The sequence below is a fragment of the Argiope bruennichi genome, chromosome X2 (assembly GCF_947563725.1).
Source record: "Argiope bruennichi chromosome X2, qqArgBrue1.1, whole genome shotgun sequence".
NCBI classification, from domain to species: domain Eukaryota; kingdom Metazoa; phylum Arthropoda; class Arachnida; order Araneae; family Araneidae; genus Argiope; species Argiope bruennichi.
Window position 1 is genome coordinate 130,886,678 of NC_079163.1, and position 26,530 is coordinate 130,913,207.

Sequence of the window (26,530 nt, forward strand, 5' to 3'; positions counted from 1 at the left end):
AATAGAGTCATTTATTTTTTTTATCAAAAATTAATTTTAATTCCACCCATTCTGTGTGGAATTGAGGAAGTTGTGGAAATGATTTTTTATATTGTTCAATCATTAAAAAATATTGTATTTTTTTAAATGCGGTATAAATTTTATAATGCAAGGGGAAACAAAATAAAGCAGTTATTAACTATGTGATCATTGTTATAAAAAGGATTTTTATAAATATATTCTTTATAAAAGGATATTAAAGAACGTGAGTAAGATTTAACTCTTCAACCGAAAAATATCTTCAATAATTGTATATATGAAAAGCTTTCAAGAAAGTCCAAATACTTTTGCAATTTGCCATTTCTATGCAATTCCTTGACAGTACAGTATAATTCATCACTAAAGTAGCATACTAAAATTTATTTAAATCATTTCATGTTATGGCTGCCCACGATAATGCATGGAATAAACGAGACGCGCGCCTTGCCCGAGAGAAGAGGGTTAAATATTTATGTATGAGATAAATTGAATAAGCTACTTAAACTCTAATTATATTATGCAGCATATCTGCATCATCACCTTTTAAGCATTTAGAGACATCCATCAACTTTTTAACTGTAAACAATAGAATATTGTCTTTTTTCGTTGTTTTTCATTTTTTTAAAAATATTAATGCTGAATATTTTATATTTTTTCTGCTGTCATTAAAATACTTCCTGTCTATCTGGAAGAATGTAGATATGAAGAGCTGTCGGAGAAAAAATGAGACAAATGCATCAGTGTTTCCCATCTTACGATAAGAAGGAGGATTATCATTTGAAGAATGATGCACCAAAACTGAAACTTTCGAACTGGTTTTTCAAAACCGCATGCAACACAAATAAAGATGATTCATTCTATTCAGTGGTGACGGGTTTATTAGAACTCTAAAGAAATAAGGTTTGGAATATTCTGAATAACTTTTTATCTATTTCAAAAAATAAAGTTAGGATTAGACAAACAAGCTGGATTTCTTAGGTTTTCCACATTAGGAGAAATAATTGATAATTATCGAGGTACGCAAATTTTCTTCATCTTTATATCTCCGAAACGAAGTATAGACATTCTGTTCTTCAAGTGTTTCGATAAATGTTAGACTGACATTGTATCTTTTAAAAACTTTATACATCACTTAATCGAATCTCTAGTTGATGATTTGAACTGCTTCAAATCATTTTTTTTTTCAGTTTGTAAATTTATTCTATGGAAAGAGTTCATTTAATCACTCGTTTTGAATTTCAGTATTATAGGTTTCTGAGAAAAAGGATCAATGATACATGTTTAAACTAATAATGAATTTCTAAAATTTCGTTCTGCTAATTATTTATATGATCTTTTTTTAATAAATAATTCATCTTCAGTTTAGATTTGCTCAGTAGAGAAGTAATTCTAATCTTGCTACCCATCATGATTTCCTCTTTGAACCTTTTATTTCAAAAATACTTCATTACATTATCCCTTCTATACATTGTAAAATACTTCTGAAATCTATTCACTTTGCCTCATGATTATTACTACATGCCTTATGATACTATACATTCTCTTTCTCGTCATGTTTGCTTCCTAAAAGATGCTTATATTTGACGTCATTCCAATCGTCACTAATCATTTGCCATTATGCAAATCTTTCATTCAAGTAGAAATCGTATTTTAATGTGAGGCGGATTGAAGCTCCGTTGTTAATATCGATTGCTTTTTAGTACCAAAAAACAGAGTAATTGTACTTGCCTTATTTTAAACAAGAATCATTGAAGAATATCCATTGGGACGCATGAATCGATTCCAATCCACTAATCATTTACTATTATGCAAATATTTAATTGAAGTAGAACTCTCATTTCAATATGTAGCTTAATGAAGTCCCGTTGTTGTTGTTGTTAATATAGGTTACATTTTGGTACATTGTGAAGAAATTAGCAACAGTATTTTTGTGAACAGTGCCTTCGCTTCATCCTTCGGACAAGAATTGTTCAATAACAAGGATTGATTTGATTTGTTGGATAAATGTTCTGCTTTGAAACAAGATGAGAGATGATAGGAAATGGATCTGATAATTTTAAGCTGTAACCTTAAGATGAATAGGACATCTTAGTTAGCAACCCCTCCAAAATTTTATATTACTAAAATAATAGACGTTTCATCCCAATGGTTTTTATCGAGCAGTGGTCCAACATATACTGTAGATTTCCAACCTAAAACTATGCCCCTGACAACCTCGGCTATGTTATTCACTTATAGACAGTATATTTTTGAAACCATTTATCAAATATCTTCCATTAATTGTTTGGAAAAAAAAGAAAAATCTGTGATTACTATATAAGAAAGGATACCACATAACAACAAATAATCCTCCTGAGAAATTTCATTTTAAAACTAAGATTATGGTCATTTGTGCATCAAAAAAACTTTTTACAGAAAAAACACAAATTAACATTTTCTGAAAATTTCTCCGAGAACTTTCCAAGTTAGATTTGAATATCTCTGAGTATCTGGTTGCATAATGAAATCGAATCTGTATCTTTATTAAAATCTTCTGGTGACATTTTTAAACATTTGAAAGCTCACAGAACGAGGAATTTAATTTGAGGTTAAAAAAAGTGACATACAAAAAGATCGGAACCTTATATTATTTTAAAATATCAAATATCTAAAAAAAACTCTGAAAAGAAATTTGAAATTAAGGTATAAAAATTGGTTTTATTCCATTGAAGCTATCATCCTAGGTTTTATAATTGTGAGTTAAAATTAAATGATGAATATACCAACCAGCAAGACGACATTTGATGACCTTTAGATTAAGCATTCCGAGGACCAGACTCGTGATACATTTTGCGTAGAAAGGAACTGAAATTCATGACACTTCAATTCATCACTTCTTTCATACAGATTTTATGCATCACGAATGTTTGAATGCTGCTAATGTCTCTTGAAAATAAATAATTGCATCATGTATTATTTATTCAACAAAAATAGGTCTAAAAAACATCTGAAACATGATGAATGTCTGAAATAAACGGAAAAAGGCTTCCTTTTACATTAGTAAATACATGTTTGTTTGTTTTTCAAAAGTGGCAATCTGTTAATCAAACATGTTCATGTTATTCTCTTCTATGCATAATAGCGGAAATAGTGCCTCAAAATGTGACTAACAATAGGTTTTTGAGAATGCGAAAAAAATGTAAAAAAATACTTTTAAGTATTGAAGTACTTTTTAAATTTTTAAATAGTGAAGATGTTTATAATATTTTTAGAAGTTAAAAAGAACTTTTGAAAGTTCTTCTTCCTTTTATCGGAAAAATCTATGCCTGACTTTGTAAGAGATTTTTTCCAAAAATAAAAATAAATTCGTTATTATATCCCGGCTCCTTACAGTGTATTTAAGTATATATGCTTATGACTAATGTTTACTCATACGAGACCGAAATACGCTCTAAGATAAATGAATGATAAAATGAAAGAACATTTTCCCATTAAGGAAACTAGCTCACACTCGATTTATACGAAGCGAAATGAAAACAAAAATTCTATACCCAATAGATACCGATCAATTCAACCAAAACCCTAATTATGAATATTATCACTTCCAGTCTTGCTTTTCTTCACTAAATATATTTGAGTTCTTGTTTTCTAGCCAGTGACTTGATTTTAGTTCAAATTTGGGTAAGGGAAAAAAATTGCATGTATAATTTTGATAATTTTTCTCTGTACATAATAATTGAGTCAAAAAAATATTTTATTGTATCTCATCAACAGAAGAGATCAACAGATACACAAGTGAAATTGTAGAATATCGACCTCCATTGAGTGCTCTATCAAAAGTGACACTGATGAAAATATAATGCATTGATCATTCTAATGAATTTTTTAAAAATGAATGACATATTTTAAAATGCTAAATCTAGCTATTACAGAATGCTAAAGTATTCTGTAATAGCTTAAAACTTTATCATTAAAAAAAGGCTGCATTTTTTCTCTCGGTGAATCTGCTTTTAATTTCAAATTTTTTCGTGGGATTTGCACTAAGAAATTTTTGACATCACACATCAGCAATGACTTTGTATTCTGAAATAAATATCTTCACATAATCTTAGAAAAGTTGGCTTTCAATTTCTACTTTTCTCTTTGAAAATTACATCGGCTCGTATATAAAACAAAATTACATTAAATATAAGATGTTGCCGAATAATATACAGTTAGATTTGCATCATGTTTCAACGCTAAATGAATATAATTTCCTACTTTTGAACCGAAATTAAATGAACCAGCATTTTCCTCTCCAAACTTCGCCAACTCGTTAACAAGAAGACCCGAACGGATTTCATAAGCAGCCAACTTTTGGTGGAATGGGATTCCAAATGGGAGTTTGAACGCCAAGATTCAGACATATGGTCACTGCATTCGAATGTAATCATCAGAATGAATCATATATAGATTTTTGATCAAGATCTAATTTTGGATATTACACTTCAAATAAACTAAGAAAAAAAATTTCATAAAATTCCGAGAAAAGATTCATGAAATAACTAATCATGCTTTATCATTTATTTCATCAAATAATTATTCGTAATTTATCAGTTATTTCATACCTTCATGATTTAGCAATTATTTGATGAAATAAATTATCATGATTTGTTTCATAGAATGTGACATGTTTCCATGAAGCTACAGATTCCATACTTTAACCCTAACAATTATACTTTAAGAAAGTCAGAGCAGTTATAAGGACTTGATTCCGATTTTATCAAATTCCCGTTGTGTACGCATGCTATCAATGTCGAATATCCTGCATGGAAATTTAAAGAAGTGATATTAGTCTTCTTCATCATTTGAGAACTCTTAAAATTACTAAGTTCATTCCAAAATAGCCCTCTCTCGAATGCTATATATATCATATGACCTCACCGATCAACAATCCTAACACCATAATAGACATCTGTATTTCGAGTTAACTTCAAAATTATGATAAAATAAAGTTATGAATGTTTCTTATGCTTGCTAAGCTTGTATTGAACACAAATAAAACATTGACAAGAATTTAGAAGACGTTCTCGGAATTGTATTTAACTATTAATTTTATAATTAGAACTGCTTATATTAAATCTGTATTATCGTCGGTGATAATGTGCAGTTTAAATAATTATCGATTAATTCCCTTTTATCGTAACATCCACTTATAATTATCACTGAATGATATGTACGGTTTAGGATATGTCATATGCATTCGACTTATGCAAGCTATCAATAATAAATGTAACTTTAATTTTTGTGGTCAGGTAACACAAATTATATTTACCTTTCATTATTTTGTACTCGTGACGAATACGTTTCAGATATGACTATTTAATCTGAAACTGGTAATTAGCCATAAATAAAAATGATGGTTGACTTCATTGATAAATAAGTTAATAAAAACTTTATTTCGCTGTCAAAAGTGAATGTTTATAAACATTAAAATAGAAAAGCAACAATTTTTAGGAAGTATTATTTCACTTTTGAAGAATACCTTTTACCATAGGTTACCTTTTTCCTTCCATTTTATTTCATTTGTCTATTCGACATTATAAGCCTTTTATTTGATATAATAAAGATAAGCTGTACAAAAACAGATTCTGCCAATTCGATCAATTTTTTTTTTCTTGTAACCACGACTTGGGTTTCACAGCAATGGGGCATAATTTTACCTTTGGAGAATATTTTTTGAAAGTAGCATACATTTATAAAACATATATGGCCGGAAAGATAATCACAGTAGAAGATTCATCACCATATTAAAACAACAAAATGAAGTAAAAGGAAAAATCTTCATAAAATGCATTTTAATTGTTTGACTTTCCGGTTTTCATTAGTAACTAGCCGGTACCCGGTACGTTGCTGCCACAGAAGAAATAATTTTGGAAATATCATTTGAAATTTAAAATAGTCGTCTTGTTTAATTAGGAATGGTAGAAAGAATGATATTTACGTTCTTATTGGCAACGAATACAATCATTGAAATTTAATAATATATAAAGGAGAAGTACAAATAATATTTATTCTATTTTTTGTCTTTATTGTTCAAATGCTTTAGGGTAGACAATATTTTTTTGTTTTTCCGTATTCAGCAAAAACAAATAAATTTCTTGGCTGTTCGACTCGTAAGCATCCAGCATACAACTGGCCATGTGAAAAACATGAATTTTCAAGGTTCACTTGAAGTGAATGACCTTGCACCTTGTTGATGGTCATCGAGAATGCAAATCGAATGGGGAACTGCAGTCGTTTGAAATCAAAAGGCATGCCGGTGGGAATAATGGGAATGCGTGGAATGAGCATATCTTCTCCAATCGACTTTTCGTTCCGTTAAGAATAGTTGCCTTGCTTCTTGCCACATATTGGTCTTTTGATTCTGATACGCATGATCAGGTCGCCTATAAACATTGCCTTTCGATTTTTGCTGCATGTTGATCTTGAGATTCTGAAGCACGTGAATTTGATCTGCTTTATTGCTCGCTTGTCGTTCCCTGTTTGTTTGAGAAGCTCGAATTGGCTTATTTCTACGTGCTGCGCTGGCAGATCTGTTAAGTGACGAAAGCTTAGGGACATATTTTTTGTCCAAGCATTCAATGCAATCAAGTCGTAGCAATCAACCACGATATATGCTTGTATAACCGAAGTATCGTTTGTCGATTCACTGAATAAATAGAAAAATTATTGTTTGCAATGGAAAATTTCCATTATACATAACTTAATTAAATCGGCATCGATAATAATAATTCTATTCTGTATGCGTGAGATAAACTCTGAATAATAGACAAAATATTGTGCACGCTGAATGACAACATCCTGTGTAGATGACTATTCATTAATGAGAAGGAAAATATTAGCTCTTGCACTAATTCTTTTCAATTTCATTTCGCTTACATGGATTAATAATTTTGTTTGATATATGTGCGATTTAAAACATAACCTTCGCGCAATAAGTTGACAAAATTTCAGCGCATAAGATATGAGCAAACAAAAATTCATTTTTATATATTAGATATGATAAATGTAACCTTCGCGCAGGTGCAAGCAATAATTTGACTAAGTTTCATCGCAAACAGTTGAACAGTAAGGCAGCGCATAAATTACGATCAAACAAAAATTCATTTAATTCTCTCAATTCATGCAATTATGTCCCTTTCGAGCAACCCTCTGATAACTCATCATCAAGATGAAATCATAGCTGTGTGAACCTTATAATTATAAAGGCAGGATCATTTGTCACCATTTCTGTCGCATTTTTTTCCCCTTCTTCTCAAATATTGCATTTTCTAGCAAAAAGTTTCTTCACTAAAAATTCTAAATAGAAACTTATTGATTAATTCTATTTTGCATACGAAAATACTCTTAAAAATTTTAAACGGCATGTGGTGCTGTTAGAATGGATTAGAGACAGTTATTCAAAATTAACCGCAGAAGCCTATTTTGTTAATTTTTTCCTCATTTCTCTTTGCTTTCTATGTAATTGCATACATATGGTAGTACAGCAAAAAATGCTTCAAGCAAAAGTAGGATTCGATAGGATATTTTCAATTGAAAGGGATCACGAAAGGAAAAAGTTTAACTCTTTAACTAGAATATCGGTCATTATGACCACTAAGGTTCAAATTTACATTAACAGAGAAGGAGTGTCAATTTATTTCGCTCTTAAGCACATCTTCATAAAATTTCGCTTTGAAGCATATTGAGATAAACAATTTTTAGTGCTGTGAATTATTCCATTAATTCGAACTGAATAATTCGATCCTTCTCCAAATGTAAAACATCGTGTTTTTCTGAGTACCGCTAATTGCTAAGGATGTTCCAAGTACTCTGTCTAATGTTGTTCTAGGTAGAGGGTTAACAATCCCATTTTTAATGTATGGTGTTTTCTTTTGAATGTATTTGGTGGCATGGTGACTAAGAAGGTATAGATGTTCTGAAACCAGTCTTAGAAGCAGCCTTGAAGACAGAATATTTGTGCTTATATATATATATATATATATAAAGATAATCTCATATTTATAACATAGTAATCACATAGGAAATCTAATTGTAAAGGAGGTTCAAAGCAATTGTATCTAATGATGCTCCAGACAGAGGGTCAACAATCCCATCTTTAATGTATGGGTTTTCACTTGAATGTATTTAGTGGTATAGTGACTATGGAGGTATGGATGTTCTGATAACCACTCTTGGAAGTAGCTGTGAAAACAGAATATTTTTGTGTTTATTTTACGTATTCAAAGAATTTCATGTTTATCACATTGTAATCACACAGAATAGCGAAAAAAAGTAAAACAATTATTACGCCACTGAATGTGAATGATTTTTATGTCTTTTGCTTCGATACTTCTAAAACCAAAAATTTCTCTATTTTACTTTTTCAATGCTAGTGTTATTTTTTTAACCTTAGCAATAGCAAAAGAAGGTAATAATTTTTGGGTGTCCTGTTTCCATCAAATTTCGGTCATATAATTTTCAGCAACGATAGTTATGAGAAAATATACTTGACTTGTAAATAATTAGAAAATTTTTTTCTCCGTTACCTCAAAACCCTTTTTTTAAAACAAGATCAATTCAATTGGTGCAAAGCCTTTTATTCTAGGTGCTAGTGTTACGAGCAGGTTAGTCACTCTTTAATCTGATAAGATTTTACTGTTTTCAATTGTATTTAAATAACTTTCCCTTCAGGTTATTCATGCATGAATAACCTGAAGAACAAAACCAATGAAAGATTCACTTCAAACGTTACATTTGAACAAAAAAAAGAAAATGCGTTACATCCTATAATTATATGTTCTTAACCTTAATAACCATGATGTCTCATTAATGGTCAAAGCAAAAGACCGTGAGTTTCTACTTTAAAGAGTCAGAGAAAAGAGTAGAAAAAATAATAATAATAAATCTCTAAAAAGAGTGAGATTTGTGGTATTTAAAGGAAAGTCGGCTCATTTCTCAATAATTACTCTGTTTATTTCCATTCTTTTTGTTCTTTTTTACCACCACCATGCTTTAAAGTCTTCCTTCACTAGATCCGGTCTGTTTCCCGTGTCATCATTCCTTCTCACTTTTGAAATGCATCGCGCTGAAAAAAAAATAACGATTAACCATCTGACGTCTTTCAGAATGTTTTGTTTCTTCAGTGATCAAGTGATATGATGTTGCTAAAGTAGACCTTGAATGAATTTTGTTTACTGAAACTTGGTTTATATATATAGATCAAACTTTTTCCATCCCTTGCAAAAGCAATGTTTATTAATGCCTTTACTTAAGAATTTATTTAACCCTCTGTTGGATTACGCATCCTATTTGGGATATTTTTTGTTATTTTAATGCATGTTAGTCGATACCTGATATTCCTCAGCTTTCAGAACAATGAACGCACCAGATGAATCTATTTTGATAATATATGGAACATCAGCATAATCATATTTCAAGCCTGTTCTTTTCCCTTCCTTGTAATACGTTTTGTATTCGAAACCCATAAGAATTTCAACATCCTATAAATTAATATCTACTTTGATTTAATCCGAACTTTAAGCATCAAAGATACGCGAGTTAATCTCATCAAAGTGTGCTAAGTGGTAAAAATTTTTTATATGTTTTCAATTTGGATTTTTTTATTCGTCATATTTTTCAATATATTTGAAATCGGAATTAAAATGACGAGTAACCATTCCAGTTGCTAAATTATATCGAGCGGTTATCCCCATTCTCGAGCAATAATAAAGTAAACTGGGAGATGAAATTTGAAATTCATTTTATACAGATACAGAACATTTTTTTAATTATAGTTTTGTTTAATTCTCTGTTAAAAGTTATGGCAAATTCTGAAATTTTTACTTATCTTAATCTATTTTGATGATACATCTGAATGCCACTCAAGGAAAGTCCATAAATACTTTTTCTTGAAATTAAGTTTTATTATATGAAGACGTTTATCAACCATATTAAATCAATTTTAAAATGAATCTTTTCAAGTTAAGTTTTTGTACAATCAAATGAATGTAAGAATTCTTACAATTCTGCATTACGTTTTTACCACCTACATGAAATTACTCCCATGAATTCAATATATTTAATAATAAAACAAGGATGTGCAGCATAACTCAATGTCAAAAATTCGGATAACTCAATGTCAAAAATTAGCAGCAACTGCATGCTTCATCGATTAGTTTAATTAAGATTTCAAAGTAGTCAATTCATGCTCACATCATATACATGTAATGCATCCTTTCAATATAATTTGTAATTAATTACACATCTTGCCGAAGGAAAAAGGACGTGATCCCACAGCATGGCGTAAGACAATGTGCAGATAGATGGTATGCTCAGTTATATTTTCCATGTACCTAATATAGCTTCAATTGACTACGTTTCATATTGAGCAAGATATCTGAAAAGGATCGTTATACAAAATACTAGCCGACCAATAATCTAATAGGTCAAGAAGAGACATGGCTGAAGATCATTAATCAGAGAAAGAAAGTAATGTGCTCGCAACCACATTATTCAAAATATGATAGACCGATATGTGCTTTAGCAACGAATTCGTGGCTTTCCCCAAATGAAAGGCAAATGTAGACCAATTTCTACTGAAATCCTCCAAGAATGCTAAACGACCAGACTTCCCTTCCGAAGCTCCTTCTCTATGGCAATCACTGATAAATTATACATTCCCGGTCAGAGAAACTGCAACTCATATTCACTTTGAAACCTTATAGAAATCTACCTCTAGATAGATTACCAAAAGTTAGGGTTCTCAGGAACAAAATATACTAAAAGATTTTTGATTAAAAAAAAACATCCAAGAAATCTTTCCCAGAGGTGGAAAAAACAATTCTTACGTGTAATGGACAGTAACCAGAATGAGGGCAATAAAAGGATACCACTATACTGCTCTAAAAAGAATAAGAATATACAAACACAGAATATTAATAAGAAAAGACAGGGAAATAATGCTTTGATAACTATGATGTAAAATGCCTTTTTTCATACTTTTCCCCATATTTAGACAAATAAGATCAGTAGAAAACTAAATAGGCTAACAAGCACTGTGACACACCATTATTATAGTCGAGTCATTTTTTATCTGCTATTATCCTTTTATGACAAAAGGCAATTACAGTAATGTAATTATAAATGAAAATTGAAATTAAAAAACTTAATCAAATTCTACTTAAAAAATTTAAGTGAAAAGGATTTTTATATCTCTAACCACTCAAATTTAGCTAGAATCAGGAAATAAATGACCTCGAATCCAAGTGTTCTCAAAAGGCTCCCTCCCTTAAATTAGCTTTGCCCCCCACCCCTAAGTCCTTAGATGGTTTTAAAAGTCAATAAATTTTGTCGTATTTAGCTACATTTTCTTATTCTTTCAAATTCAAAAACTAGAAATTTCGTAGATTCCCTACCAACAAAGAGCAAAACTAAAAATGAATATTTAAAAATGAGTGACCGATTAATATGATTGAAAAACAAACATATCAGACACATTTTAAAACAAGAAATGCATTCTCAGTGAAGACTATACGCAACTTAATTATGTATATGTTTGGGCAAATCTTTCCTGTAGACTATTCTTTCATTACAGAATGGAATATTCAGCTCGTAATGGGAATTGTTGATGGAAATGAATGCTTGTCAAAATATCTCCATTATAATCTTTGAGCCAAAACTTTTAGCCGTTCATTTTCTGAATGAAGTTTCATCAATTTGATTCATTGTGTATGGTAAATCTAACAACTTTTTAGCTCCTAAATATGGGGTGGAAGGCGGTAAAGAAAATTATAACAAATATTATTTATTTTTAAAATAACCTAGGGGCTTCTGAATCACTGATCACTACGCAAATAATAGCGCAAAAACAGAAAAAAAAATAAACAAAGAAGTTCGTTATATCGAAGTAAATTGATCATATACCATACAGAGAGTGCTGAGAAACACGGTTTTTAAAAAGTAATCTTTCTTTGGAAACGGGTAACAGTAATAAAGAAAAATATTATTGACCTTTAAAATCATTTAAATTCTTAAGAGCCATCTTACTTAGATAATAAAATTTCTCCTTAAATAGATTTATGGCAAAATGAAACTAAGATTTTGATTTAAAAATGAGCCTCAAACTGATAGTAAATTGAGTTTGTAAAATAGTAAAAAAAATTAAAAATTAAGCTCTAATGAAAAGATATTGCGTACAACTTTTGAAATATTTTTGATAATATCGTTTTGTAATGAGCTTTTCTTTAATGAAATATGGCATTTATTCATAATTAAAAGAATGGCATTATGGCATTATTAAAAGAAATGCATAGTTTAAAGTACCTTCTTTTCCTTTGATGATCATTTTTAAAGTTGCAGCTTAAAAGATTGATATTTATATATTATTTTATATGCAACTTAATACCTTTTTGGTTTCCACTGTCTGCATTCAGATACGTAAACATTCCGCGCGTTTAATCATGCTTCACCAAAACGGGAGTGATATGAAGGCTAGTGGAGCAGATGTTTATTTTTTTATTTGACAAACTTCGAATCAATACATACAGATATCAAATCAAAGTATATTTGAAAGTTATATCTAGAATAAAAATTAATTTTGCAAAATCTGAGTTGTGTGAAAAATATGGCTACAAGAAGAGGTTAAAGAAAACGAAGAGAAAAGGTCTTTGGAAAAACATTATTTGTCTTTAGTTTATCAAGCCATCTTCTTTATAATTTCCTTTAAGTTCAAGTCAATCACATATTTCCTTTACAATAAAGAGTCATGTCGGAGAATGGATAGGGAATAAATATTTATTTTGTAAAAGGAAAAAAAATCGTCAATGGATTATTTATTATGTTTGATAGAAATTTATTTAATTAAAAAGATCAAATATTAATCCCCAAACTGTAGAATTTTTGAAACCACTGTTTAGAAGCAACGTTTGCAAATAAGTCTTTTTGAATGGTTATTTCTAAATATAACTGTATGCAATGACTCTGTGATAGTAGACTGAAATTGATTTGAATGAGTCAATAACAATATAGCATGCGAAATGCCAGTGATAAATGAAGATAGGATTTCAGATTCAAAAGAATTAAACCATTTCTATACTTTTAGACAAACACGCAATGATTGATAATTTAAATTATCATTAACAAGATTATCATTGCGTGATAATAACAATACATTTTTATCAATGCCGAAAACAAATCAATTCATTTCCTTGTATTTGATAAATATCTCAGAAAAATGTCATCCTTAATCAAATCAATTCATGTTGTAAATGAATTGATTTCACTGCTAATATTGAAAGATATATCATTTTTATTTCAAAAATAACCTGTAAAAAATGTTCTTTTAACAATCAAAATAAAGGATTCTTTATTCAGACTATCTTTCTTTATTTTTCCTTGTATTCCACATCCCTTCGGGCATGTGAAAGCTTCAACTCGTCTTTAAAAAACGTTTTCTCTTTCCAAATTTTTTTAGGGAAAATACCATCCCTTTTTCTTTATATTTCCTTTTCATTCTTTCACTTTATTGGAAAACACCTTTGTGTTCATTTTCCCGAGTCTTTTCTTCGCAAAAATAAAGAAACGGTGAAACATACTTAAAACTATATCTGATTCAAAGTTTTTTTAAAAAGGGATGAAATTTATTCATTTTTTAGCAATTCAGAACGTTATAAGTATCATTCTAGATGTTTGGAAAACATTTAGAATTTATAAATATAAACTGAAAATTAGTTTATACATACTCAGAAAATATTTAGCAGAATAATATCTGTTCGTTTTTATCGCTCTAATTTTCTGGGTTTTTTAATTTTAATATTTAAAATCTAAATTTATAATTTCAAAACAATTTCTAATTTGCAAAGAAAGTGTTTATTCATTTCCAAAACTGTAATAATTTTAAATAAAATAATTTATTTTCCGTTAAAATTTTTCCCAAATCTTGCATTTAAATTTTTTTCGAAATGATTATTTTTTTTAATTTTTATCTTATCATCTTTAAAGGATTCATTTTTACATAATTTTTTCAAATAATTAAGTATATAAGGTATGTAAGCTTTAAAAATGCATTTTGGTTTTAAAATACAAATTTAATACAAGAGTTTTTTGTATAGTATAATATTATATATTTTAGAAATATTGTATGAATGCACATTATAAAAATGGATTCAAATATATTATATCTATTCACACTGCGAATCAATAAGAATGCAATATTTTTTCAAATTTTTAATACACAATTTATAATGTAAATGAGTCTCTATAAATTGCAAATAATTCTCAGACAAAATAAATGTTTTTTCAGATAATTCCTTTATAAAACATTCTATTTAAAAGTAAAGTATTCTGCTCAATGTACTGCGTATTAAATACAAGAAGAAAAGTAAAAATTCGTTTTTCTTCTTTTTCTTTGTAGGTTTCATTTTACCAACATGTTTGGGTTTTTTTTTTTTCATTAAAATAAAAAATACACACTCTCCTTTTACAGATTATGATTTCGAAATAATAATCCTTGAATAATACTGAATTCATGAATGGCATAATACCTTCACTGTAGCATTAACACTTAAAAAATATTACGCCGAAACGAATAATTGATGATTTCACAATAAGCAATGAAAATTTATTGCTTTATTAATTATCAACAGTATTTCTTTGTAACCCCCACCATCCAGATTATTATTTGTTTGTTAAAAAAAATACTGGAAAAATTAATTCATATTTAGACTTATTCATTTACTCTAGATAAAGTAATAAATTAATCTCATCTTTTAAAATAAATAAATTAATTAATTTCATTTTAATTAATTGATTAAAATTATCTATTCATTATTCGTTTGTATCAGGATCAGGTTGCCAATTAAAAACATGTAATCTAAGTACAATTGACGATATTTGTTATTTAAGGTAGATTACTCCGATAATGCCAGATGTCATCACCATATTAGAAAGGGTTAAATACAAGCATACTTTTTAACTTTTTCTTTGCAAGCTGATGTAGATTTCAAACCACTAAGCTATCAGGATTTCTTCATTTCTGATCATCTGAGAGGGATTCTAATCACTCTACTGATAATCTTACTTCCTCTAATTTAGCATAATAACATGTGTGATGATTAGATCTATTGCTAATTAAGGAAAAAAAGAATAGGTAACTCTAATAAGGAAAGTCGAAAACGATTAGTCATTTTTCCTTCATTAATTAAAAATGAGTGTAAATCAGTTTCTTGTTTTCATCACAAGAAGTCACATTTAACAATTTAAACGATTTTTTTGATCTACAAAATCGTTTAAATTGTTAAACGTTTTTTTTTTAATTTGATAAGTTTTTTTAATTCAAAAAATATTTATATTTTAATGAATGCATGATGATATGCAATAAAATATTTTCTTATAAAAACTGACACATTGAAAAGGCGCTCTAGAAAAATAAAATCACTTACACTTGAATAACAATCAACAAACTTATATTCGCGAACCACATGCATATTTTGAAGTACATGCAAGTAACTAAAATAAAACTGAAGAAAACAAAAGGATTATTGTTCCATTTCTAAAATTTTAAAGAATATTGATCGAATAATGTGGTTTCATTCATATTAAACCTTATGAACGGCAAATTGTTCTTTGGCCCATTCTTCAGAAGATGCCTTAAATATACATCATTTTACAAGTGAGAGATATCCAGCAATTGAAACAGTCCCTGATTAAATACACTCTCTTGGCAAAACATACATGCTCCATTTGTTTTCTTCCGATCAACAAACTTCAACTAATATATCAAACTTTACCTAATATATATTTATTAGATTATTTTGTTATATTATTTATTTTTGTATTAATAATTTATTTTTTATATTTTAGATTCCTAAAATGTAACGGAAAAAAGTCCTATCACGGATATGAACAAAGAATTGCCCCATAAATCGGTATGGGTCGAGTGCAAAACGAAATGTTATTTCCCGGGAATGCAGTTTGATTGCTCACACCAATAAAACCCAGTCAGAAGGATTTTTGGAACCCTTTTTTTAAAATTTTATTATTTGAAGTATTTCCAAATCTTTCCAGTTAAGATCGATGCTTGAAATTTAAATTCTGAGCAAGATCGATGCTTCAAATTGAAATTCTGAGAGGGATATTGTTGACACTTTTGTCACAAATGTTTACTAATTCATAGGCCAAAGTAAAAACACAAATCACAATTACTAACATGTAATGTTATCGTAAAAGAAAAATTGTAAATCAGTCATTTAGAAATAGTCCTAGGAAATGCATCCTGATTGCTTTGACTGAATAAAACCGATGAAATCGATTTTTTGTAAATTAATTCATATCTTTGTTATCACTTCCCATACATTAATAGCTCTCGCCTGATTTTTAAATTGCTAAGAGTAATATACTTGACAATTTTATCAAAAATGCTTGTTGATAGAAAATATTTCATAAATTTAATTTAAATCTACAGATCTATAATAAAGGGTTTCCCTATGATTCAAACAGAATTAAACAAATGAGACTGATTTTCTATAGGCTTTTTAATTTTAATACATATATAATTAATACTAATAACACATAAATTTAATTTTTTTTATAACTACGCATTTACGAGACTCCAATTATTTTTAAATTGCAATGATACATTGGTTCAAATTTTTGTTGACTCTTCTAAGTTAAGAAACTATTTCAGAGAATATGCTCAGCTTTTTTATGCGGTTTTTCTAATATTCATGAATTGAGAGTTCAAATGTTTTTATATGGCTTTAAATTTTCCTGAATGGTAATTAAATTTCCTTTACATTTGTGACTTTCGAATGTTTCAGATCGTATAAAGAATAGATTTTATTCTTCCATCTCAAAATTTAGTTGATCTGCAATCTAGAAGAGAGCATTTCAGAAAATCTTGGTTAAATCTTCAGATATTGAACAAACGAGAACCTTGCACAGATCTCACAACCCATACTCACAGCAAATGAAATGCGAAATCCCTCTACAAAGTGCACAGAATCTATAAAATTTTGTATTAAAGTCAGTTGATTCTTTACTTTTGTTTGAAGACAGACACAAAAATACAGTCAGCAGTCCTATTCAGCTCACATAAACCACTCAATCATAGCAACTACGAAATTCGGAATGGCGTGTGTTGAATTTGAAATTTGAAAATACAAATATTTCTTCAATACGCTGATTATTTCTTAACATCCACCATCGTTAACCATTTTATGACATTCGTTTCTGCTAAAACCTTCAATTTACCAAACTGCCCTAACGAGTTTTGAAATGATTAATAGCTTTACAGCAAGTTCGATGTATTTTTATGTGAGTGTTTTTAAAATCCTTTACAACACGGGGATGGGATCATTACCTTTTATAAAATCTTCATAATCAATAGATAATTATACAATAGAAGACATTAAAAAGGTATTGTCATTACTAAAGCAACGTAAACAGTATGAAATATTTTAAGTAACCAAAATATCTAAAAACTTTTTTGTGATCAAACATATTAAATAAAACCTTTTTTCGGTAATATAATTAACTATAGAACATAAATTTTTCTCTTTTGGCGAACGTTTTTAGAAAAATATATGGCATATTTGAAAGATCCGTTACATTCTCATGCACTAGGGAATTTTTTATATGTATTAATTGTTATTCAGCAGCCCATATTCAAGTTTCTTGCCATTTATCCCTCTGATCGGAATATAGATAGATAGGATTGCTAAAATACTCATTAAGTGTATTTATACTTAAAGGAGGCTCCTGTTAGATGATTAAACATGCAAAGGCTGCTACAGAAGAGATGAACTATTGTTGAGGATGGCTTTGCATTCTTGGTGAACTTTTTGGTTGTCTGGCTTTCCTTTTCTTTCTTTCTTTCTTTCTTTCTTTTTTTCTTTTTTTTTTTTTTTTGGTTGAATTTTTATAATAACCATAATTAGTAATAATAATTTATAATAAGTAGCAAATTAGGTTAAATTTAGATACTTGACAATAGCATTCACAGAATGATTCTAGTCAATTTGAGAAACATTTCATTTCATTTGAATTATTAGGATAACTTTTGCGTTGAAAATTACTTCTAGGAACGAACTGCAAAATTTTTCGAAATGGTCTGATGCTGAGAAATTTTCCAGAATTCCACTCTGCACCATCCGAATAATTTAAGATAATCAACTGATTTAGCATGGACTAAGCAAATATAAATAATGGGACTTCTTTAAAATCGAAAAGCAACCTGCTGATCTTCCGCTCCCAAATCCGGTACATCTTTACTAAGACTGTCTAAGCCGAGAATGAGCTGGCCAGAATTGGCCACTTACAAAGATTTGCTATCTATCTTCAAACGACAGTTTTAATTCATTGGGCTTAAACACGCCTAGAATAGAATGAAACATATCACTGGATTCAATCTGTACTCATGTAATATACGTGAAATTCTAAGTGTTAACTTAATTTTACAATCAATTGCACATGCTACAGGAGGAAAAGGCACAGGATGCTACAGTAAAACTTAGGATGACTTACATTTAAGCTTTAGATGCCACGCCAGTATAGGTTTGTCATTGACTGATGTTTCATGAAATCCCTTTCTCGAAATAAAATTATAGTAAAATATTTTTAACTGTCTAAATTGAAAAACTTAGAAATATATCTTGAGATGTTCATGTCAGCTTTTACGTCCAATTCATCTTATTTTCATATCTTATGCAGCTTTCACAAACGAAATAAAGTGAAAAATGGCATGGATCAAAACTATGCTGGTATCATTAAGTTGAAAACATTTCAAGTTCGGAGAGGATTTCAAAAATCAGTCCCATATAGAACTTATGATCGTAAAAATAGATGATAAAAACTTCACAATCAGAGAGCTAATTATTTTTTAAAAAAATTATCAAAAAGTATTTCCAAACAGAATTTGTCAACCAGGAAACTAAAATGCAAAAAATTCTGCATAAATAAAAATAAAACCGTCTTTACTTGAAATAACGCTCTAATAGTTTTCGATTGCTCATGAACTACTTGTTTATCACAGCCATAACTGTTCCTGACAGAAAGGTAGTTTCTTCTTGGTTGTTTGTCACAGGGTTCCTGATGAGATTTATTTTCACGCAGTGTGATTGGCCACTTGTCCGTGAATCTTCACTGAAGCATTCTTTTTTTGCTCCAGATTACGGCGAGCAAGCCTCTTTAACTGCTCTTTAGTAAATAAATCACAGGTAGAGTTGCAGAAGTTAACTGGCTTCAGATTGCAGATGACAATTATTTCCAATTCACTTTTAAGTGGCACCCACTAAAATTAGGTGATGCAGAATTTGCTCTTCCTATTTCAATAGTATTTTCTGTAACCATTTTAATGACAAATTATTGCTTTTTTCTCATGAAAGAAGATAAATGTTTGGGATATCAGATTAAAAGAAAGGATGGAAATTGCTCTTTCATTTTTAGACTGCAATTTAATTTTTTTGATATCTATGTATTCAAGAAGACAATATTTTTTTTCTTTTCTTTTCCAATAAATAAAGTATGAAATTTACTTTAATTGCAAGACAAAATCGGCATGTATTACTAGATAGCATCTAATCGAAATAAAAATCAGGCTTATTTTTCGGATGTCTAAGTTATTCCTTCCTTTTCTTTTTCTTCATATTCAGAACTTAATTTCATACATTTATTAAATGACAAAACAATAATAATTAGCTAAGGATTGATTAATAATTCATTAAACATTATTTATTTTGTATATAATATATATATTAAAAATACTGCCTTAATGTAAATTTCTTATATTAAAAAGGATTGAGACGAATTTCCTGTTTATTTCTTTATGATGCTCTTTATGAATAGATTCTTAATTTTTAAGAAATAAATATATATACGAACTAACCACAAAACTCACATAGAATGCTTCTGCAAAACACTCATTTAAAAAAGGAGAATTCTAAATGTTATTTTCTCAATTTTTACATTTTATTTTGACTTTATTAAATTTACGAAGAGGAAAGCCATTTTCCCATACAAAAAAATGTGCTCTTTTAAGGTGAGAAGATGAATCCCTCAGTTGGTTATCCAGAAGTTTGGTATAAAATTATTCTTTCATGCGCTTAAGAATAATCAGTTCTGGATAGCTTCTAAAGACGTATAACCAATCTTATCGTCAACTGTCAACTACGCTTTTTTTTCTTTTTAGCAATTTTATTGCAAAATTTTAAATTTTCCATTCAAATGTAATCTTTATAACTAAATGCTTTTAGAGGGAGAGGGGATTTGTTGTCTGACATTTAAGTAGTTTTCCAAATGAGAAGAAAATAGAAATAAATTCATAACTTAAAATTCACTCTTTTTTTTTTTTTTTCTACTTATGGCACCAATAGATTATTTAAGTCCTCGAAGAAAACTAATAATTCTTTTGTACTAATTGATCTCTACACAAATACTATTACAAGCATTTGCTTTATGTCGCAGAAATAAACAAAAAAAGTAGTGAAAATTACTGAATGACTGCATCTGATTTTTTTTTTTTTTAGTTGTTTCCTCTCAAGAGAATTCGGTTCTGATTGATGATTTGCATAATATATATTTGCGTGGCATCGTGTCAGCCGAGGATAAAACTAAAGTCGACAAATATAAATTCATGCCCTTCCTGTATCGTGACCGATACAATTCTTTTTCTTCCCCTGATATTTAAAAAAACTGAATTAACATTAAAATATTAAAATTATATTTAAAAAATTAGCTTTTTGAGAAAAAAACCATCGCTTTGATAAATATTGCATATAAAGTAAGTAATTGTTAAATATATAAATCAATCGTTTGCACTTTTTGAATATATTCTTTTCTATTCGTTTTAAAAATCAGGTTTTTCAAGCGATTTACGTTTAAGTATGCGTTTATCATTTAATAACTGACAATTACCGATAAATTTTTACGTCATGCACCACTTTTCTTCAAAGTAAGTCAAATCTTCTGGTCGTGATATCTTTGCGTGAGTAATCATTGGCATTTTAGTCGTAATAATAGAAATCGTGAAATCATGAAAGGAAATTCCAGTCTAACAATAGTTGCTTCACGCCTTCAAGATTGCGTGATATATTCTAATTTTTAAAAAGTCGGCTTATTTTTATTCGATTCTTTTAATAATTCGTTTCTTTTTACTTCTTAAAGTATGTTCCTTTACTTTTTAAAGCGACTCTTGGAATTACGTTTATTGCAAATTAATAATATTGTTGATAAAAAACCTGGATATATACAAAGAAAGAAATTCAAAGCTTTTTTAAAGGATTTATTCTGATATTTTTGACAGGCAAATTTATAAAATACTAGTTGATATATCGGCTAGGCTTGGTATTAAAACCCTTTCATGTATGATATTTTTAACTCAAAAATTACTTTTGTAATATATTTTATAAAACACAAAGTCCTTTTATAATCTGCATCTAACTGAAATTAGAATTTGAATTAAACCAGATGAATTTTAAAAAACCACCAATAGCTCATTTTCCCCGAAAGTTATTAATATTTATAGTTTTAGTATAGCAAAATTTGTACTAAATGCTGAAGTAAAAGAACGTTTGTCTTCCTTTGGGTGATTGACTGAAGCTAAATTTTAAGCACAGCTAAAGTACTACTTAAAAAAAATAAAAACACAGGGTCAAAAAATGTATTAATATAAAAGAGAAATTTTAAATATAATAATAAAATAGTTCCAAATGTAGAAAAGACAAAATTTTTGTTTTTCCAATTTTATTAATATTGATCTAATTTTTGTATTTTATAAAGTTTGACCGTATTCTTTGTATATATAAATGTGAAAAATTTGGTTGAATGTTGTTGAGGAGGAAATGTTTCAACAATGACTTTTGTTTATAATAAGATTAAACATTCTGTACATGGTAAATACAATCGATGTTATTGAGCCAAATACTTTTAAGGATCCCTTCTATTTCTGATAATTTGAGTTGAATAATTATTGCATGTGTCATAATAGGTGGATTCACTCATAAAAGGCTTATCAATATGTTCCTATCGAGGGGCATCTCAGATACAAGGATGCTTTGGGGACGTATGAATTGAGTGATCATCATTCCGATGTTGGGTTGTACATATGGGTGCAATTACCTTTTTAATTTTCGGGGCAATTTTTCTACAAAATACAATTAAAACGTATGTTGCTCATAGCAAAAATCCTCAATATCTATAGATTACTGCAATAAAACATCTATCAAAGACGTGTTCTTCTACTACGCTTACATGCCGCATTTCATTTTGAATAGGTTGTTTAATGCGATTTTACCAGCAATTTGTGAATTCATTCTTTGTACATATGTGTATTTGCAATGTGAATTGGCTTCTTCACATAATTCAATTTCTGTTCCTTCTCATTTTTCTTGCATTAAATCCATTCTCTGCGTAGGAGCATCTCATATATGGGGGTTGATATGCTTCCGATAAAGTGGTTGATTCTTGCTTTTTGGCTGAGCATCGGCTGTGGGATCAAGTTACCCCACTTCCATAAAGAAAAGTACTTCCTATGGGAAGAGTTGTACTGCGGCCTATAAGAGCCGTTAGGAGTCAACTTTAGTACTCCATTGCGTCGCGACGATGATCATTTAGTTCACCTTTGACAGCAGAGCAGAGGTAACTCCCACGTGATTACATGAAATGCAACTTACATTTTTATTTTTATATTTTTAGAAAAGTTGATGAATTGAATTCATGCTTATTATAAATGAACCGTGCTCATTTCATTTTGAAGCCCAGTGTGCATATTGTAGGAGTAAGAAGAATATTAGACTGCAAGCACAATTACGTTTCGCTTATGAGCGCCACATGACTAGAACTCATGTTATTAATTCTTATTGGATCTTTTTGAAGCGCCTTATGCTATATCGCTTTTCAAACTCAGATTTAAAAGCATAAAATTAGAAATACGGAATATATCTGTTTGAAAATTGTTTTCGGGAAATTCTTGATTTTCGTAATAAAATATATTGCGGTTACTCGTGAAATAAATATTAGTATTTTTTTTATGTACCACGTGATTGTAAAAAATTATTAAAAATAGGTGTATGAAAAAGATAATAATTTCTTATTGTGTAAAAGGGCAGAATATTTTTATAAAATCATTTTTCTAATTATAATTGTGAAAAAATAAAAGAAACCATGAAATAAAGAAGTTTTTCTGAAGGGATTAAACTGATAATTTGATGGCATGAGTCAAATAAAATAATAAAAATGGACTAAAAATATTTTCAAAATCTGACGATGCCTAAATATAGAATCATTTGATTAATTAATTATTTTCTTAGATCTTAGAAGTAAGCACGCTTATTTAACCTCAGTTATTTCGGAAGAAGATAAATTCGTTGATAACCAGCAATTTCACGATAGAAATATTCAATTTAAAAACAAAAATTCCGAACTGCACATCATTCAGTGTTTAGTTTAATATTCTAAAAGAAATAGAGAAAATTACAATATGATTTCTTTGTTAAATTATTTCTCTGCCACCCACCAAGTTGAAATGACATAGGGAAAAGAGGGGTAAGGACGTTTTGTAAGTAATATTTAATAAAGAACGGCAGTTATAATGACATGAAATTTCATTTATTTCCCATGTGATTTTGAATTACCTTGTTCAATATTTCCTTTTGTTCATGATTTCCTTTTAGTTCAAAAGTACAAAGGAATTTTGGTATAAAAAGCAGAGTCATTCATTTTTGAGAAGCGATTACTCACGTATACAGACAGAAAGTCCATTGAAGGATTTGCTCCAATAAAAAAATTACAATTCTGGCAAAAAAAAAAAAAAACCGTTGTATTTTTGTGATTGCATGCACACAGACGAATTTCATATAAAATTCGATATAAATGTGTATTATTTTGCAAAGACTGCCGGTTAAAATTCACTTTTCTAGCTTGTTCAATTTTTGAGTCTTTTCACTTACATACATATTCCCCTAAAGATTTGAAGAAAGTCTAGAAAAATGTATCAAAATCTTGAGGTTAGTAATTTTTGAAGATTTTTCTTTTGGTAGTTCAGATATCTGTCTTTGTGTTTTCCGATAAATGTTGTTGCAAACTTCTTTTCGCTTGTTTGTCTCGGCTTTGGTTGAAAAGGAGTAGATTTACTTCGTTAAACTGTTTATATTTTTGGAAAAAAAATTAATCAAAATGTTGGACTTCTCCTTCATATAGTTTTTCTCTCATGTAAATCCTATAATTACCTTTCCTACTTGAAAATGAAACACTGGCTAAATTTTCCTTTTTTATTTACAGGTCTTATCCTTACTCCTCTAAGAAATGGAACAATCACAACAAAAAATTATGAAACGTCAGATATTCGACGCAACATAATATTGGCGACCAAAGACAGAGAAACTGAATTCCATTCCAAGCCACAAACAAAGAAGTTTCGTATTCGACGTAACGTAATGCAGATGGCGAGGATGTTGAAATGCATGTCAGGATGTAATCCTTTAAGCTACAGAGGCTATGGATGCTATTGTGGATATATGGGATCGGGTCAACCTGTGGACGATATTGACAGGTAAATATACGCTAATTATTGCATAGAGTCGATTTTAGATTGGTGGTAGGAACTTACAATTCTTAAGATATTGTAAATTAAAGATTCTGTTTGAATACTGAAGAGCCCGAAGCGCTTGTTAAGTAAAGAATGCAAAGTAAAGAACGAATCTTCCTTTCTTTCAGTTGCGAGTTTGCTTGTATCTCTCAAAGGAAGTAGTAATAGATATTTACATTTTTTATTTTTTATACATATATTACATACTTTTGATGAAATCATACTTTTGAAACAGATATGTACATATTTTTGTGTATCAACTATTAAAATACGAACTTTATTGCGATTTTTAAAGTGGGAGCAGGAAGCGGGAGATCGGGAATATATTATTTTTGAAATAGAAATTGTGCGTTTCAGTATTCAGTATTCCTGCTCTAAGAATCTCAGGAATCAGAAGTGAAGTTTTTCATACGGCCCAACAAACATAACAGTTCTTAAGAAAATTCTTTATAAAAATTTCGCAGTTTAATTTTCTTAACTAAGCATGATTATTAATCTCGAAAATTGGCTCATGAAATTATTTCCATGTTTAAATGAAGGAATTACATTGTTTACAAGACAGCCTTTGAAGAAAAAAGATGGAAACTTAGAAGAGGTACCAAATATCAGAAAAAACAGCAATAACTTTATTGTTGTTCCCATTCTTTTTTATACTGCATTTTGGAAATACAATAAAAATGCATTTCTGTAAAAAATAAAGTTTTTTTTTTTCGACTTACATAAACTTAGATGTAGTTTTTATTGGCCCATGCCAGTATTTGTGTTCGGCGCCTTTGCTTTAAAAAATCCTTTTCGCCTAATAACTATATACCAAATGATTTCTTAAGTTAATTTAAGAAAACTAGTTGAAGGTATGCTTCTCATGTACCATTATATGCCATTGGACAATAAGAAATAAACTTCTCATTATTAATAGGTATTACAATGTATTTCGAGTGATAAGGTATTGTCTAATGTAGCCAAATTTATATACTCCTCTGAGATCATATTCTTTTGCTTTCTGAATTACGTCTATTTTTTTTAAATTTGGCAGTACTCAAAGAGATTGTGGAAGTAAAAATATTAAAATTCTCAGATATATTTCAAAATTTTACTTCTCGCAAATCTTCCTCATCTTCTACAATTATACTTAATCAATGAGACACAAGTGAACTTTATAAAATGCAGCAGAGCAAAAATTTCTGAGCCAACTGGCGTGAGTTTTTCTACGCCAGTTGGGGTAACGCTATGCAGATTAGAAATTTTTAATTTCCTTTATTCTGTTTTATTTTAATTCAAAAGTTCTTCAGAATGAATCTGAAAGATCGATTAATTAACAATGTTTAATTTTAAATGCATCAAACATTACGAAAATAAACAGAATCGTTTGAAATAATCAGCCGAAAAATCTTAAGCCTAGCCTCATTGCTGTTGGGGGAAAAAACTGAACTCTTACTCATTTGGAGGTGGGGAAAATGAATATTTTTTTGTCGGGAAAGGTAGCTTTTAATTAATAATTAAAATTCTAATTAAAAATTCAAAAAAGGGACCACAGGTGCACATTCCCGACCTCTCAGGTATACATGTACCAAATTTGGTAGCTGTAGGTCAAATGGTCTTTTCTGTAGAGCGCCAACACACACACACACATTGAGCTTTATATATAAGTATAGATGTTTTTTTAAAGCAAGCGAAGAAGGGAAAAAAATTATTCTAAAAAATTGGGTAAAGCAGGTGTTCTGTCTTAGAGACGACTTTTCCCTTTCTAGCTCTGTTCCCATGGAGACAGGCGCATGCGCAGTTTGTCTAGAATTTTGATACGTTTCTTTTTTATGTTTAGTTGTTTTTTTTAAAGCAAGCGAAAAAAGGAAAAAATTATTCTAAAAAATTGAGTAAAGCAGGTGTTCTTATTAAATATGTTATTTTTTTTAAAAAAATGAAACGAAAAAAGGG

At 29.3% G+C, this 26,530-nt stretch overlaps 1 protein-coding gene across 1 annotated transcript in view; it reads left to right on the forward strand.

Moving 5' to 3' along the window:
• Nucleotides 1–26,530, forward strand: part of LOC129960889 (phospholipase A2-like) — a 64,791-nt gene that overhangs the window by 3,366 nt on the left and 34,895 nt on the right. The window contains exon 2 of the mRNA XM_056074607.1: nt 24,292–24,562. Within this exon, the coding sequence (XP_055930582.1) occupies nt 24,292–24,562 (271 nt within the window). The remainder of the gene's footprint in view (nt 1–24,291; nt 24,563–26,530) is intronic.